The sequence below is a fragment of the Pelophylax lessonae genome (genome assembly GCF_965119305.1).
Source record: "Pelophylax lessonae genome assembly, chromosome: 2".
In the NCBI taxonomy this organism is placed as follows: Eukaryota; Metazoa; Chordata; class Amphibia; order Anura; family Ranidae; genus Pelophylax; species Pelophylax lessonae.
In genome coordinates, this window is record NC_138769.1 from 656,381,106 (window position 1) to 656,400,059 (window position 18,954).

Sequence of the window (18,954 nt, forward strand, 5' to 3'; positions counted from 1 at the left end):
GTGAACAACATAGTGAAAGGTTTTACCAGGACATTGCCAAAATGGAAAAATGGTATCAGGGCAACTGGAATCTATCAATGCTGGCTGACCATTGTTGGACACTGCAGCAATATGCACCAGAGTACAAACAAAAATCAGCACCAAAACTCTTTTAGCTCTGTGTAACTCATGTAGTGTGTCTGAAAAATGATGCAATTAAATACCTTATCAATAAAGGTTAATTTTTTATTTCTAATGTTTCCTACCTAAGCAGTCATCCTAAATTTGCATTTGTGTTCAGTTTGAAAGGATCTATTATAATCCTCAAATGTTTTTCTGGAAGCAAAACTGTAAATGAAAATATGGTATCCAGTGTTCTCATTACAGTGGATGACTTGATAAACATCATTTAAAAGTCCTTCAAAATGTAATTTGCTTTTAGTGGTGGTTCACACTAATGCGGCACGACTTCGGGGGCGACCTGTGAAGTCGTGTGCCCCGTGACTTTGGCGCGACTTGCACGGACTTCATATAATGAATGTCTATGCAAGTCGCTCCAGGTCGCCCCGAAGTAGTACAGGAACCTTTTTCTAAGTCGGAGCGACTATTAGAACGGTTCCTGTAGCACACAATGGACCACGACGGACCGCGACTTGTCAGGCTGACCAGTCGCCTGACAAGTCACGGTAGTGTGAATGGACACTTAACATTTGATGTTAGAACGAATAGACTTTCCCAAACAAAAACAACATTCACTGTTAGAAAAGTGTTCAAGAAAAAATTTTCATCCTACTCCTTTAAATTTTCTTGTCTGGTCAAAAACAAACATCATCAATATGGCCCCACTAACGTTTAGAAAATTGAATGAACATTCTTAAATAAAAAAAATTCAAATACAATTTTACTAGTGCATAGCCAGCTAAAAAGTACCTCTAGGCAAAACTTTTTTTTTTTTTTTTTTTTTTTTTTTAGTTCTGGATGGTATGGGGCAGGTTCTTTGCTGCCTGTGGTCCCCATTAGGGAGAGTTACCACAATCTATCCTGATAACCATTGTTACCGAAACAGAAAGTGAGGAGAAATCCAAAATGTTAGAGTGGTCCCCAGAACAAAACGCAGAGGGAAATCTTCCAATGGGAATATTTCCTTTCCCGGGAACAACTATTTACAGTGGAACTCCCCTCACTTTGGAAGATTTGCTCTCTGAACTTGTTGCATCTCTGGGAGAGAAAACAATAGAAAAACTTCAAATGGTACAGCAAAGAATAAAGTGACAACTGAGGGTGACATCGCTGCTCCAATAAATTCTTCCCCATTGTTGGCCCACCACATTCCACAAAGGAGCTGCAGCTGCAATGATATGAGCGCACAGAAACATTTTGAGGTGTTTACATTATAATTTGATATAAAATGTATGTAGGGCCATGGGGAGAAAAGAGGAGGGAGCATTAAAATGCTGCTTTAAGTCATATGTTTGTCTAGTCTTTCCCATTTTTAGATGACTGTTACAATGTAATAAATCTGATCCATGGTGAAGAGAATGGGGTGGATTTACTAAAGAAGTAGAAGTTGTTCAACTTAAAGTAATTGTTAGTGTAAAAGGTAAAGCTAGGCACGTAAAAACACCGAAAAGCGATGGAAGCAAAAAGCTAAAGTGGTCCATTGAGTCCACCCGTGTTTATTTTTTTTTTTATATACATTTCTTGTAGTTTTTTTTTTTTTTTTATGTTTTTTTTTCTGCTAACTTTTTCATCTGAATATAGATTTTTGTTTGTCCCATGCATGACTGGGCATTCAAAGGAAACACTGCTTCACCTTATTCACGAACATTAACTTTGCTAAAACAATGAACAACTTTTTTTTTGGTAAATCATTCTCTACAGCCTTCTGCAGCATATCAGCATTTACAAGTCCAATTCCAGCAGCTTTTATGCATCTGAGAAGCTAATCCTGGCAAAGAAATAAGGGTTTATATAAAAAAGGGGTCAGAACCACTTCTTTTACTTCGGATTGCCTGGAAATAGTAGGGCAGACTTAAAAAGTAAACGTGATTTGTGCAGTTTCTAAGCTTTAAAATATTTTTGCTTCACCTGTGACAAAATCAGCATTCTTTAATAGCTCGTACTAAGAATGTGCTCATAGTGAAGCACCCACCAAGAAATAGCACAATACCACAGAATAAACTTTGTCCAAAAGTACACATCTAAATATATATGTGCCCAGCTATATTCAGAGACAGAGCTGAGCCTTTATTTTGTCAATAGTTTTATTGAAATCACCAAAAGACACCGCAGCAGAAAAAGGCATTGCAAACATGGGATTACTGGCAAGTGATTGGTCCCCACATGGAATAATGAATGGAATGTTCTCAAAGGGAGGAAGTTGCAAAACGGACAGAACCAAATTTAGGTCCCAAGGGGGCAAGGGTGCCCTCCTAGGGGGAGCCAAATGACGCACCCCTTGAATAAAGGTGCGGATCAAGGAACGGGACGCTAAGTGGTGTTGAAACAGAATGGCCAGTGCAGACAACTGGCCCTTAAGAGTGGTCAGCGCAAGACGCTGCTCCACACCAGTTTGCAGGAAAGCCAACACCCTCGCCACCGAAAAGGAGCCTGGGCGGAGTCCAGAATCATCCCCAGGTAAGGGAGACGAACAGAAGGGGACAAAGTAGACTTCTGAAAACTGATGGTCCACCCGAACTCCTGGAGCGTCTGAACTGTGACTGACAGATCGCGCAAAAGTGTGGCCCTGGAACTCGACCTTAACAGGAGATTGTCCAGGTACCTGAGGATGGCAATCCCCTGTACCCTTAACAGGGCTAGAACAGGAGCCAACACTTTGGTAAAAACCCTTGGAGCCGAAGCGAGACCGAAAGGCAACGCCACAAACTGATAGTGCTCCTCCGCAATTGCGAAGCGGAGGTACCTCTGATGACCCTCGTAGATAGGGATGTGTAGATACACATCCTTGAGGTCGATGGAAGCCAAGAAATCCCCTGGACTCAGGGATGCCACCATCGACCGGAGGGACTCCATTCGGAACTTCTGAACCCGCACAAAGCGGTTTAGAAACTTCATGTCCAGAATCGGACGCACCTTGCCCTCCTTCCTAGGCACTGTGAACAGATTGGAGTAAAAACCCCGAAACCTGTCCCACTGTGGAACCGGGAAAACCACCCCTTGGGCGAGGAGATCCTGAATCGCTCGACGGAGATCCCGGAAACGATTGGGAGTTAAATGAAGATTTGAGGGATTGAAAGACTTCCCTTTGTCTTGTGCCTTGAAGGCAGTCACGAAAGGACCCCTGGTTAGGTTTAAAGGAGGGGCCCCGCTTGGCGCGGGATGATTTTCCCCTAGCCAACTTGGGCAAAAGAGTGCTCTTGCCCCCAGTGAGCCCTTTGATCAGTTCATCCAGAGAGTCCCCAAAAAGACGACTCCCCGCATAAGGGATGTCAGTCACCGTCTTCTTGGAAGACTGGTCGGCCGACCAGGTTTTCAACCAAGTGATGCGGCGGATCGCAACCACGACCGCCGACAGTCGCGCAACTAAAGGGGCCTCATCCAAGGCCGAGTCACACAGGTACAACACGGCCTGGGCAATTTGATCCACCATCTCCAGCACAGCAGAAGAGGCAGATTCAGCAATTAGAGTGCGCCTAAGCGTCTTTGCCCACTCAACTACAGCCTGACAGACCATAACCGAAGTGAACACGGGTTTTAGCAATGACCCCACCACCAGATAGATGTGGCAGGAAAGTGTCTCCACCCGCCTATCCGCCGGGTCTTTAAACACCGGGGAATCCTCCACGGGCATTAAAGTGGCTTTGTTTAACCTGGACACAGTGCGGTCCACCTTAGGAGCCGCAGTCCAGCGAGAATCCACCGGATCCGCAAAGGGATAACGGTACTGAAACCTCTTAGGCACCACAAAATTATGTTTGATACGGCGCCATTGGTCATTCACGTGAAACTCCTCGGGAGAAGGAAAAATTGGACCCAATTTTTTTGGGCTTTGCGGGTCCCAAATGAAGACCGCTTACCCGACAGGTGGGGCTCATCATTCAAATTCAAAGTGTCCTTAACAGATCTTATAAGCGCGTCCACCGCAGCGCGGTCCCGCACTGACCCTAAGGACGAATCCTCCTCCTCCACATCCGACTGAGAGGACGGAGACGCCTCAGGGGGGACGTTGTCCGTGGCAACCAAATCTGGCTCTGAATCAGAAGACTGAGAGGGCATAAGCCTTTTCTTAGAAGCCCGGTCAGACATCAGTAAGTCCACTTTTGACGCTAAAGTCCCAAGTGCAGCAGTTAGCGAGACTATGGCAGAGGATTCAGGAGTACCTGAACCCTCCACCAGATCTGGGGGCAATTTACTATCCTGGGACTCCATAATAGCAATATCAATTTAAATGACGCTGGCCCTTTAAATCGGTGATTCCCGCGGTCCCCACCGCAACTAAAGACCTTATTCCTTGCTATAAGGAAACTGTAAAAATGAATGCTAGCAGGAATGCAGGCCAGGGAATACAGTAAAAAGCACCCCACAGTGTGTGTACCTGCCTGTGTTGCTGAGGATCCGAAGAGAAGAAGGAGGAAGTGACCTCACGTCCCTAGAGGCAAAGCCAGCCCTGAGCCACAAGAAAATGGTTGCCAATAGAAGTCTATGGGAAAAAAGCTCCGGGAAAATGGCCGCTGCCCACAAAGGACATCATGACCACACTAAAGATGGCGCCCGATCGGCGCCAAAAGGATGATAGAAAATGGCTGCTGCCCACACTATGAGGCCGAACAACCTGCCCTCACCCAAAATGGCGGCAGCGCAGTTTAGCGCTAATTGCGGCCCCAAAACGCCATGCACTGGCCCCCACAGAGTACCACAAGCACCCCAGGGACGTAGGAGACCCCCACACCCCCCCACATTGCGATGAAAACCGCGACAGCACCCCCACAGGGACCGGGAAGGGACACACAGGGACCGCACCTACAGACATGAGGGGGACATCACAGAACCCATACGGAACTGCCATCCCCAAAACAGAGGGCCCACATACACACCCCGACAAACATGTTCAGAGACAGAGGGGTAGCATGGTACTCACTGGTCCAGCGAAAACGTGGGCACCGCTCTGTGACAGGAAACCTCCCACCCTGAGTGGGGGTGCCGTCAGCCGAAAGGGACGCTAGCAACACACGGGCGTACCGCAGTTGAGACATTGCGGCGAAGATAGCAACTTCGCAGGCTCGTCCCTGAAGTCAGGGACATTGTCGTTTGCGAGACCTGGGCGTACCAATAACCTGCTAACGCTCGATGGCAGGCTGGGAGTACGTAAGGCTCTAGAATACCCAGTGCCCCAGCTCTGCAAACGCTGTAGTCTTCCGAAGTCCGACTAACTAAGTGAAGCAAGAAATAAAAAGCTATATTTTAAAAGAAGAATACAGAAAAAGAAGAAAAAAGCGGAGACCGAAATCTCAGCCAGGGAAAGCCAGCCCACTCCTAATCTAGGCAGCAGAAAACGGAATTGGGAATGAAGCTAGCTGGGGGTATTGACCAGAGGGACAGCCCCCTGTAGGTGTGTCTATACAAAGGTTTTGTGATTATTCTAACAAAATCTTCTGCCTAGCTTAAGCTGTAATACCCAGACGTGCAGATTGAATGAGTGGGCGGCGACTGTCAGAGGACGTAAGAGAAATATGTTTCTATTAATTAATTTATTTACACATGAGTGAGTATTCATTACATGGGGTTACGGAAAGCCTTTGGCTTGTAGAGTGTACAGCCCGGATTGTGTGTAAACCCCCCCCCCCCCCCCCACCAGGGGCAGACTGGCAGGCAACTTTCAGCCCAGAGGCCAAGTACAAACCAGAGGCCCATGGTGCAGTGACTCTGCCCCGCTCCCACTTTCCCTCTTCCTGTCCACCTCCTGACCCTCATTCCAGGCAGAAGCTCCACTCCCAGTACTCTCTACTGGTCCGGCTGAATCACGGTTACCGACCTGGCAAGTAGGGGGCAGTTGGTGGGAGCTGGGACAGCTTGGTTGGGGCTGGGGGGGGGGGAGGAGAATCTCCAGGGGGGTATTAAACCAACCTCTGCTCATATACAGTTTACACAATCCATGCTGGGGGGTCACCTGAGCTCTGTCCTTGTCTTCAACCCGCACTCAATGGGTCAGCGGCAGGGACTTTACTTCTCTTCCCCAGGCATTCTTGAAGCATGTCTGTAGCAGAAGTGGTACAGCCTTTTTACAGGGCATCAGAGCGGCCCAGGGGGCAATTGCCCTCCTGCCCCCCACCCACCACTGCCACTTCTGTATGACTTACAGCGGTGAAAGTGAAAAGGATTAAAGCTGAACTCCAAGGACAAAAATGTTGAAATAGGTTACTCAACTGCCACAAAGGATATACATTCTCTTTGTGTGCCCCAAATAGCTTTCCAAACCCAGATATTACTTTGTAAAAGTAGTGGTGACATCATCACTGTTCTGTGCATAACCTGTACAGAGAGCAGAGCTATGAGAGAGGCCCATCATGTGCTCCTACCACAGGCTGATTACATAAAACTACAGGAACGAGTGGAGACTAGTCACCCTGCACAAGGAGAGAGAGCGGCAGTGACCGGTCTTAATTACAGGAAACTCCGGCACAATGGCAAAGTGCAGAAGTTATTGAAAGCTGGATTACTGCACAGATCTGCCATAAATACACAGAAAAAAAAAAACATGATTCAACTAAGAATATACATGTGCGATCTGTACAAAAAATAAAGGAACAGAGCGCACACCGCCCTAGTGTAACACCATTTATTTGAAGTTAATAGAAGCCATAAAAACAGGTACTCACAAACAGATAGGAAGTCATGCATGGAAATAAATATCCCCCGATGATGTTTACAGGGCTCTCTCCTCCTAGCCTCGGCGGCTCAGCTGTTCGTCCTGCACTAGTCAGTGAGTATCGTACGGCTAAGCCAACCGCCTCGGATTACTCAAGGAGACTCGATGTGGTGAGCCTGCGCACGGTCCAGCCGCCGCCGCACACCCTCCAAGAGCCGGATGCTATAGCCGCTCAGAGAAACTGACAATGCGGTTAAGCAGAGGGAGACTCCCCGATCGGGACCCAGAGCATGACTTGCATGGGGTTGCTAAGGACAACGTTTCGGAGGCGTAGCCTCCTTCTTCAGATCTCACATGTGCGATCTGTGCCTGTGTCACACAGTCCCCTCCCCCCACACACGTTAGTAAGCACCAGGCATACATTAACCCCTTGATCACCAATAAAAGTTAACCCCTTCCCTGCCAGTGTCATTTTTACAGTAACAGTGTATATGTATAGCACTGATTACTGTAGTAATGTCACTGGTACCCCCAAAAGTGTCAAAAATGTCAGTCAAGGGTCCGATCTGTCCGCCGCAATGTCACAGTCCCGCAAAAAAAAAAAATCGCAGATCGCCGCCATTACTAGTTAAAAAAAAAACCTGATAAAAATGACATCAATTTCCTGTAGTTAGTAGCTGCGATAACTTTTGCGCAAACCAATCAAAATACGCTTATTGCAATTTTTTTTTTTTACCAAAAATATGTAGCAGAAAACAAATTGGCCTAAAATGTTAAAACATTTTGATTTTTACATTTTTTTTGGGGAATTTCATATAAAAAATGTGAAAAATATTGCTATTTTTTCAAAATTGTCACTTTTTTTGTATATAGCGCAAAAAGTAAAAATCGCACAGGTGATCAAATACCCCCAAAAGAAAGCTCTATTTGTGGGGGAAATAATGACATACATTTAATTTGGGTACAGCATCGCACGACCGTGCAATTGTCCGTTAAAGTAACACAGTGCCGAATCGCAAAATATGGCCTGGTCAGGAATGGGGTAAAATCTTCCGGTCTTAAAGCGGTTAACAATACGCTCATTGAGATTTTTTTTTTGTCAAAGACATGTAGCTAAATACATTTTGGCCTAAATATATGACAAAAATTGAATATATTGGATATTTTTTAACCGTCAAAATAGAAAAATATTGTTATTTTTTCAAAATTGTCGCATTTTTTTATTAATATCGCAAAAAATTAAAAGCGCAGAGGTGATCAAATACCACCAAAAGAAAGCTCTGTTTGTGGGAAAAAAGGGACGTAAATTTTGTTTGGGTACGGAGTTGCATGACCGCGCAATTGTCAGTTAAAGTCGCACAGTGCCGAATCGCAAAAAGTGGCCTGGACGTACAGCAGGAAAATCCTCCGGTGGTAAAGTGGTTAAACAAGATCTGTTTAGACTGGAATTTTTCAGCTTTAAAACATTACCATGCATTGATAAAATGCGATTAGAAAGATCTGTTTCACATGTGTATCTAAAGAGCATTAGAAAAAAAGACTATAATGCCCTTACAGTAATAAATTCAGAATGTTAAATATAATTATATCACATAACATTTGATGGGAGTCACATGTCTATGAATTGTATAATGCGGCATATGTTCCTATGTATTTAAAAAGCTACAACCTGCTAGGTGTTCCCTAGGAAGATGAAAACAATATGTGGCTTATATGTGACTTGATTAAGCTCAATCTCTCTATGAAGTACAGGTGTAGCCGGCTATTAAAGAATGCTTTTGCACAAAGAGTCTGAATATGCAGAATGACATACACATATGGAGAAAATGCCTCCTGGCTCAGCTTATTGTAGTCAGTAATCACAGACAATTTTGCTCTGCTTGTTTTCTTCAAAAGTTTACTTGAAAATGGTCTCTAGCTTTAAATAAAAATGAAATAAGCAAAATCGGTCTGGAAAACAAATTGCCATATGTGCTTATATATGAAAGGCTCACATACAGTATTTGGTAGTATTTATTGGCATCCGGGATGTTCAGATTTTGTAGTTCCTTTTAGAATAGGTAACTTCTGGCCCACAGTTGAATAAATACATCTTTTTTTTTTTTTTTAACAGAAAGGGATAAATTCTCTACATTTTGTTGCGTTTAAGGGCTCTTTCACACGGGCGTTCCGTATGTCCGTTTTTCATCCCATCCGTTTGCGGATGAAAAACTGACATAGGCTTCTTTCACACGGTCCGCCTCCGCAGGCGGATCCGTGTTGCTCAGCGGGGACCGATCCGCGATCCCCGCTGAGCCGGGCGGATGACAGCTCCGTCTCCGCTTGCAGAGTGGAGAGGGAGGTGTCTCAGCACCCGCTGCCCTCTATGGGGGATCGGAGGAGAGCGGACCACTTGTCCGCTCTCATCAGATCCGCTCCGCTCCGATTACTGAACGGATGGAAAAATAGGGTTTCCATCCGTCCAGATTTCAGCACAGGATCGGATGCGGATGGCAGCGGGTGTCAGCGGAGGTGACCTCCGCTGACACCCGCTGCCCCATAGAGCTGCATGGAGGATCCGATCAGATCCGCCTAAAAAACTGACAGGCGGATCTGATCGGACCGCCCGTGTGAAAGAGCCCATAATGTATCTCTATGTAAATACGGATGTCATCGGATGATTCACCCTCTGACATCCGTTTTTTGTCAGTTCAGTTCAGTTCAGTTCAGTTTTTTTGAACGGAGGAGAACCCTATTTTTTCTTCCTTTCAAAAAACGGAACGGAAGCAAAAACGGATGTCAGTGGTATCATCCGCAGACATCCGTATTTACATAGACATGCATTATGTCAGTTTTTCATCCGCAAACGGATGGGATGAAAAACGGACATACGGACAGGATGACACAAGTGTCATCCGTGTCCGTTACAAAAAAAACGAATGTGGACCTGATCGGGCAAAAAAAAAGGAACGCCCGTGTGAAAGAGCCCTAACAGATTTGATTGTGATTCTTACAATTTGTTTCACCACATAAGTGTATGCAAAGCCTGCATGGATAGGACTTGGATAGAGTTGCAGAAGGTTTAACCCTTTCAGTTTTTTTTAGGGAGATTTCCCTTCACTTCCTGTCCAAAAGACACAATAGGAAATCTCTTCAAAGTCAGTAAACAAAAAGGCCCCTAAAGCCCCGTACACACGTACCGATCGTCGGCCGAACGATCGGCCGTCTTTTGTCCGAGGGCTATCTTGTCTGTTGAAAACTGCAAAAGACTGCACACGAATTTTGTCGGCCAACAACAGCCCACTGCAGAAGTGATGTCATGTGATGGTTAATTTTCCTGGTCTTTTTTCTTTTCTGAGCATGCCCAGTCTTGCAAATCTGCTGTCTGTCGGCCGAAATCTGTACTGACTGGCGAACAATCGGCCGTTCTGGTGTTGGCCAACAAAAATTTTAATGCTTGCACGACAGATTCTTTTAGGCCGAAAGTGCGCTGTCGGCTGTCGGAAGCATCATACTAACAAGCCGAAAATCGGCCGATCGTTCGGTGGCCGAATATTTTCGGCCGACAATCGGTACGTGTGTACGGGCCTTTAGGCCAGGGCTTGACAAACTTGCTTTGAATCTAGGAGCCAGCTAAAAAAGTTAGGAGCCATTTTTTTTAACTTGGTGTGGGTTGTCAGCCCCCGAGGCAAGGAAAATAATTTGCGCCCCCAACCCACTTACAGCAGAGCGGCCAGCCAATACCCTGACATATGTCAGGGTATAGGCTGGCCAGAAAGAATGACAATATAATTCTGTTACAGGCATACCCCACTTAAGTACACAATGGGACCAGAGCATGTATGTAAAACGAAAATGTACTTAAAGTGAAGCAATACTTTTTTTTTTCACTTCTCAAAGCATGTAAATACATTATCTCTATGGGAAATCTTGGTTAGCTTGACATGGTACTGCTCTTGAACCATAAGTGACAAGGACACCAAACTTGCGAAGCACGTTAAGGGGACCCAGGACTACGACATGGTAGATTACCTAGGCAAGCTGGCCAACCCCAAAATCAGATATGTTGTAGTCCTGGGTCCCCTCTCGGTGCTCCCTAAGTTTGGTGTCCCTGTCACTTATGGTTCAGGAGCAGTGCCGTGCCAAGATTTTCCATAGACGCCAATGTTAAAAACGTGGAGCAGTGCCATGTCAAGCTGACCAAGATTTACCATAGACCCCAATGTTAAAGACGTGGAGCAGTGCCATGCCAAGCTGACCAAAATTTCCCATAGACGCCAATGTGTCCATGTTCTCAAGTGTATGTTAAGTGTGGGTACGTAAAGCAGGGTATGCCTATATAGGGGAAAACTCCACTCCGTAAGGCTCCGTTCACACCAGTGCATATTGAGAATGTGGCAGAATCACTGCAATTCTGCCCGCAATCTTAAAAAGAACTACAATTGCAAAACAGAGGTTCAGGTGTCCTTATTTTCAATGAGACCTAAAACGCTGTGCCGTTTTGCCACAATTGCCACGTGATTTACTGTGTGGCAATCGCGGTAAGCTTCTTTTAAACAAGCTTCAGGCAATGCGATTTGCTGTGATTTCTGAGAGATTTACTGTGCGACAATTCGCGTTGCCTAAAGCTTGTCGACCAAAAAGGAGCAGGAGCTTCCACGCAACAACGTTTTAGGTGCCATTGCCGGCAGAAACGCAGTGATTCTTCCCCAATCCCAAGATGCCCAGGTGTGAATGGAGCCACCCTACATACATTCACCCTACATACATGAACATTTCAGCTCATACATATGCTATTCTGGATGTGTTTGCAAACTCACAGAATTGCATAACAGGCTAGATATTATGTGTTCCTATTGAGGTGGTTCACACAGATGTGATTTACATGCATTGCGTTTTTAATGCTATTACTCCTATGTGAGTTCGTAGCCATGCATTCCAGACTCGCAAGTGATAGTGTATAGTGGCATGTAGAGATAGGTGTTCACAAAGGATTGCTATTGACAGGAGTTTTTGCATTGAAGTCAATGGGAGGTGTTTTTGCATTGAAAGCAATGGTCCACGATTTTGCATTGAAGTCAATGGAAGGCAGTTGTGGAGAGAGGGAGAGAGAGAGGGAGACAAAATCGCACCTGTACTCAGGTGTGAACCCAGACGCTAGGACACAATTTCTAGTCACCATTTGTCGAACCCTGCCTTAGGGTTTGTGTACACTAGCCGTTGGGGGGCTTTTCGTTAAAAATATTTAACAATATTTTTATTGCTGAATACTAAGCAGGGCCAATGACATAAAAACATGTATATGTCACCCCATACCTCATGTATTTATAGTGTTTGTAAACCTTAAAATAAATTTGCATGCATCTGTCTCTTTAATGTATTTCTATGCGCTTTTTTACATTTATAATGTATTTGTCCTTTCCCTGTTTATAAATTACCTGGTTTATCCTGCCAGGCCCCCTCTTCCTGGCAGTAAACTGACCACATCAGCATGGAAGCCGATCCATGCTAGCATGGTCAGTTTACGTCCTCCATCATCCTGTTCGGATATACAGGCACGCTATGCAAGTGTGCTCAGTTTAAGGCCCCGCCCCCCGCCCATCTCTCATTCCTTCTTCAGCAATTAGACTCACGGGGAAAGTGGAAAGTTACGTAATGCCACTGGGTCTGTGATTGCGTTTTATCACCTTGGAAATGCAGATGCTCAGCGGCAAACGCCACTTCCTATAATGACGTGATGCCCCGATGTGGACATGCCCATGTGCACGTCCGTGAAATACTCAGGGATGATAAGCGATCACGTGACCCGCAGTCTTCAAGCTGCCAAAAGGATATCCAGGCAAGTTATTTTACAAATATAAAGTCGGATCTGTGAAATGTTCACGATTATCTATTCAGTATTGTAGAATGTTACCTAACTTTACAACCAATTTAAATTCCAATTCAGGCAGAAGTCAATAAGTCCAACAATATGTTACTGAAACAATGTCCAAAGTATCTTGGTATTGTTACTTACTCTATCGTAATTCTGTTCTAGAAATTCAGCTACCATCAACTTGTGCCTTGTAAGCAAATCCTGAAAAAAAAATAAAAAAGCAATACAAACATGAATATCGGAGTACAAAATGACCAAAGAACATTTCTGCTGGTTTCTATTTTTCCCTTTTCATAGTGAAGACAATTATCTTTTCTACAAAAACATTTCTCATTATCTACAAAATATGGGGAGAATGTAAAGTATGAAGTGGATAAAGATGAGATTTTTTTTTATCTACACCTGCCTAGAGTTGTGTATTGCATTTCTTGTAAAGGTTTTAGAGATCTTGTCACAAAACTGAAAACGTTTAATCAAAGTGTAAGGGCTCTTTCACATGGGCAATCCGATAAGATCCGCCTGTCAGTTTTTTAGGCGGATCTGATCGGATCCTCCATGCAGCTCTATGGGGCAGCGGATGTCAGCGGAGACACCTCCGCTAACACCCGCTGCCATCCGTATCCGATCCTGTCCGTGAAATCTGGACGGATGGAAACCCTATTTTTCCATCCGTTCAGGGATCGGATCGGATGAGAGCGGACAGACGGTCCGCTCTCATCCGATCCCCCATAGAGAGCAGCGGGGGCTGTGACACCTCCCTTTCCACACTGCAAGCAGAGACGTAGCTGTCATTCGCCGGCTAAGTCAACCCTAGGGCCCCTTTCACACATACGGTCCGTTCAGTCACGTCAAAATGTATCAGTTTTCCATCCGTTTTTCATCAGTTGTCATTCGTTTTTCGTCAGTTGTCATTCGTTTTTCGTCAGTTGTTATCCGTTTTTCATCAGTTGTTATCCGTTTTTCATCCGTTGTCATCTGTTTTTTTTGTGTTGCCATCCGTTTTTCATCCGTTTTTCATCCGATCAAAAAAACGGACATTGACGGAAGCAGATGAAAACGGATGTTAACTAATGATCATCCGTTTTTACATAGAGATACATTGATGTCGGTTTTTCATCCGTCAACGGATGGATGAAAAACGGACAAACAGACAGCATGTGTGAAAGGGGCCTAACACTAAAATTCCTGCATCTACAGACATCCACGATCTAACACTTACCTATCTAGCCCTGTAAAGAAGAAATCAATATACTTACCTTTTCTGAAGCCGAAACAATCCAGTCTCCAGCTTCAGAAGCTCTGCAGAGGACACGAATGACAACGGCTATCAAATGAAGGGGGAGTGACTTCACCCATTGACTTACTATGGGGCTTTCGTTGTTGGCTGTGTCCTTTGCATCCGCCTCCACAACGAAGCCGCTGTGACAGCTCAGCGTGGGATTGGGTCGGATCGGCTTAAAAAAAAGGTATGTGTACTGATTTCTTCTTTACAGGGCTAGATAGGTTAGTGTTAGATCGTGGATGTCTGTAAATGCAGGGATTTTAGCTTTACGGTGGACTTCTACTTTAAAGAGTAACTAAACTCAAGAACAAAAATGTAACATATTGCAGCTTACAGGTCCTTAAATGCGGTGGCTGTATTACTTTTATTTCTTGGGCTAAAAACATTTTCAGCAAGTACAGAAAATACCTGTTGGTCTTGCCAAAAATGCCATGTCTTTGTCACTTCCTGATCTGACCTAGAAGCAATGAACAATGTTATCCTTAATTAACCTTTAATTATTTGTTATCTAATAATCTCCTCATTCCCCATGTATTAGAGATGAACAAAAGGGCAAACATGTTTAAAGTCTTGCCTGGGTGACAACCATGCCTGTCTCCATTGATACACTGGAGGAGTGAGCGTAGCCAAGGACAGGAAGCATGCTATTTACAGGATTACATATTTACATAGTTAGTCAGGTTGAAAAACAGACACAAGTCCATCTAGCTCAACCAATAAAAAACAAAAAAGAAAACACAAGCATACAATTACATATACACAATCTTATACCCACAGTTAATCCAGAAGAAGGCGAAAAACCCCAACAAAGCATGATCCAATTTGCTACAGCAGGGGGAAAAATTCCTTCCTGATCCCCTGAGAGGCAATTGGATATTCCCAGGATCAACTTTACCTATAAATATTAGTACCCATTTATATTATGTACACCTAGGAAAGAATCCAGGCCTCCAGAATCACCTCTGGAGGGAGTTTATTCAACATTCTCACAACTCTTACTGTGAAAAAAACTTTCTGTATTTGGGGACGAAAACTCTTTTCTACTAGACGTAAAGAGCGCCCCCATGTCCTCTGTGATGGCCTTAAAGTGAATAACTCAACACCAAGTTCACAATATGAACCCCTTATGTATATATTCATGTTGATTATATCCCCCCTTAATCTCCTCTTCTCAAGAGAGAATAAATTCAGTTCCTCATAGCTGAGCTCCTCCATGTGCCTCGTATCAGTTTGGTTGCTCTTTTCTGCACTCTCTCCAGGTCCCGATATCCTTCTTGAAAACTGGTGCCCAAAACTGAACTGCATATTCCAGATGAGGTCTTACTAATGATTTGTACAGGGGAAAAATGATATCTCTCTCTTTGGAGTCCATGCCTCTGTTAATACAAGAAAGGACTTTGCTTTGGAAACCGCAGCTTGGCATTGCATGCTAATATTAAGCTTATGGTCTACCAAAACACCCAGATCCTTCTCCGCTGTGGATTCCCCCAGTTGTTCTCCCCCTAGTATGTATGATGCATGCATATTCTTAGCCCCCACGTGCATAACTTTATATTTATCAACATTAAACCTCATTTGCCACATAATTGCTCAACAACAGAAACAGTGGATTGAGGTTGGCTTATGAGTTGGAGACATCCTTTAAGGACCTTATTCCACTGCATAGCTTGGTGTCATCTGCAAAGACTGAAATAGTACTTTTAATCCCAAACCCTATATCATTTACAAAGATGTTGAAAAATAAGGGTCCCAACACTGAACCTTGGGGTACACCACTGATAACCTTAGACCATTCAGAGTAAGAATCATTAACCACTACTCTCTGAATTCTATCTTTTAACCAGTTTTCTATCCATTTACAAACTGCTCTTTCCAAGCCAGTAGACTTTACCTTACACATTAGCCGTGTGTGGGGAACTGTGCCAAACGCTTTTGCAAAATCCAAGTATACTACATCCACAGCCACCCCTCTGTCCAAGGTTTTACTTACTTCCCCATTAAAAGAAATCAGGTTTGTTTGACAACTTCTGTCTTTCATTTATCCATGCTGTCTGTTGCTTAAAATATTTTTTTCCAGCAAGAACTTATCTATGTGGTCTTTTATTAAACGCCCCAGTATCTTCCTGACTATAGAAGTTAAACTAACAGGTCTAAAGTTACTTGGCAAAGACTTTGATCCCTTTATAAATATAAGCACCATATTGGCCCTACACCAATTCAGCGGTACTATGCCAGTCCTTAACGAATCCCTAAAAAAAACAAAGGCTTTAAAATAACAGAGCTCAATTATTTTAGGATGCGTGGGTATATGCCATCTGGTCCAGGTGCTTTATCCACCGTTATTCAGTCTAAATATTTCTAGACCATACCACTTTTGAGCCATTGTGGATCATTTGGGGCTGTGTCAATACCATCCTCATTATGGTCATGAGCTCCCCCATGCTCCTTTGTATACACAGAGCTGAAGAAAGTATTTAATAAATTTGCCTTCTCTTTGTCCTGACCTGACCTTTTTACTATTAATATATTTGAAGAATTTTTTGGGTTTGTCCTACTATTTTTTACAATCGGTCTTTCATTTTGAATATTGATTTCCTTTTTACATATTCGGTTATATTATTTGTAACAATTAAACAATGATAGTGTTCCTTAATTTTTAAAAGCACTTTTCCTATTATTTTAACTTTGGCCGTGAGTCACATAGGTTTTATTTTTAGCCTTTTAAATTTATTGTCCATGGGAATATACTTTGCAGTGAGCTCACATACAGTTTTTTTGAAGAATTCCCATTTCTGTTCATTGATGCCAATATTTCCTCCCAGTCTAAGTCTTGGAGAGCAGCCCTCATCTTTGGAAAATTTGTTCTCCTAAAGTTAAGTGTTTTTATATTTTCTGTATACGTTTGTTGCTTGCAGTTAGCATTAAATGAAATCATATTATGGTCACTACTAACCAGATGTTCTTTTATATGAATATTGGTAATAAGCTCTGCATGGTTTGAGGTTACCAGGTCCAGCAGAGCATAATTTTGCACCAGGCCTCAAACTGCACCATAAAATTGTCTTGTAATAGGTTTATAAAAGTTTGCCCTTTAACTGTTCCAGCAGTGCCATTACTCCAGTCAATGTCTGGGTAGTTAAAATTCCCCATTATTATCACTGTCCTAGCCCTTTCTATCTGTGCAAGGAGCTGAGTCTCCACCTCCTCATTAATACTGGGAGGTCTATAACAAACTCCAAATCAACAAACTCCATATAATCTTTGTATTACGCACACCCATGTACATTTCCAGCCATACTGCTTTAGACTCATCACACTCTCCATCAACTAGGTCCTCTTTCACATTCTGTTTTACCCTGCCTTTACGAAAGAGCATAGCCAGGAATATTAATAGCATAGTCATGTGAAGAATGAAGCCAAGATGTAGCAATACCAATTAAATCATAGTTCTCCTCATGCACCAGAGCTTCCAACTCACCTATGAGTTCAAACCAAATTAAAAAAAAAAAAAGAAAAACACGTTATTAAATTATAAAAATATACCACTGCATCTAGGGCTGGTAAGGTCTCATTCACAAGGGTGCTGTGGCCCAGACAGCATGATGAGATGCAAGCAGGCAGCCTATGGGGATACTACAGCTGCTTGTTCCAATTTGACAAGTGTTTAGGAGCAGCCCTTGGTACTGAACACTGTGTGCATTTGGGGATAACCACCCACCCCTGCATAGGTATCTTTGAGTTTAGATTGTAAAATACATGTATACTTTCCATGAGCGCTCTTGTTAACTCCCATCTTGCACAGCTAGAGGAACCCCTAGAATCTTTAGCATCTAACAGATGCCTTAATCTTCCCATTGGGGAGAGGGGGTGCTTGGTGTAATAGAGAGCCACAGCTGACAGTGGAGAAATGAAGGCTTCCCTAACACCCAGAATTGTTGGATTGTGAAAACACTGCCTCTAGCTCTGCCAGTGAGAAAAAAAATTGGAGTCAAAGGAGGTGCTAATGGAAAATATACAGTACATGTATTTTACAAAGCTGTTAAAAAGTAAAATCAGTGTCCCTTAACAACTAAATAAAGAAAGACTTAAGAACAGCCTGTCCTGTCCTCACCCTGTGCTGGCACTTTGTGTAGTCAGGTTATAATCTATATATGCAGTTGCACAAAATGTACAACGTACATTTTACTACAGAAAAACGTAGAAACATAGCTGTCAGCACCTCATTCTCTAGTGTATCGGGCAGAACAGTAAGAATGGTTCTACACATTCCATGAAGTAATTAAGTTAATAACATAATGCAATTTTAATGACTCAAGGTAGAATGGCAGCCTTTCATTGCACTGAATATGTCAGCTAATCAACATACAGGACTCAATGTTCAACCAGATAACAGTCAATGTTACCCAAATATTGTACACAGCAATGATGTTTTCTTGGGCCCAATTCAAATATGTCATGCTTAAATGAACAATAGTTAGCGGTCAATCCTTTTTCTGAGAAAGCTGTATACACAGTAATACCCCTTCAATGGCACCCAAACTATCTCAATGAGCACCTGTTTCTAGAAGACATTGAATACGTTTGTGGTCTCCATAGGCTGTCATCAGAAGAAAGTGCAAGTGTTTCCAAATAAAATCCTTGGAATTCACAAGTAATAAACACACTTCAAAATATAACAGCCCATTCACACTGCCGCGACAGGATTTTGTGGGGCGACCTGTGAAGTTGGCGCGACTTGCACGGACTTCATATAATTGAAGTCAATGCAAGTCACCTCCAGGTCGCCCCAAAGTAGTACAGGACCCTTTTTCTAAGTCGGAGCAACTTGTGTTGCTCCTATTAGAATGGGTCCTTTACTATTCAATGGCAAGCGACCGACCGCGACTTGTCAGGCGACCAAGTCGCCTGACAAGTCGCGCTAGTGTGAATGGACCACTGAGTATATAAATTATAAATACAATTCAGTAAGTGAAAACAATATCTGTTAATCCTGGCAGAAAACTTTCCAGCTTA

General features: G+C 43.5%; 1 protein-coding gene across 2 annotated transcripts in view; it reads right to left on the bottom strand.

Annotated features, from left to right (window-relative positions):
- The window catches only part of CAB39L (calcium binding protein 39 like), a 169,672-nt gene that overhangs the window by 18,032 nt on the left and 132,686 nt on the right, over positions 1-18,954 (bottom strand). For both annotated transcript variants that reach the window (XM_082246332.1, XM_082246333.1), the window contains exon 6: positions 12,801-12,860. In XM_082246332.1, coding sequence (XP_082102458.1) covers positions 12,801-12,860 — 60 coding nt within the window. The remainder of the gene's footprint in view (positions 1-12,800; positions 12,861-18,954) is intronic.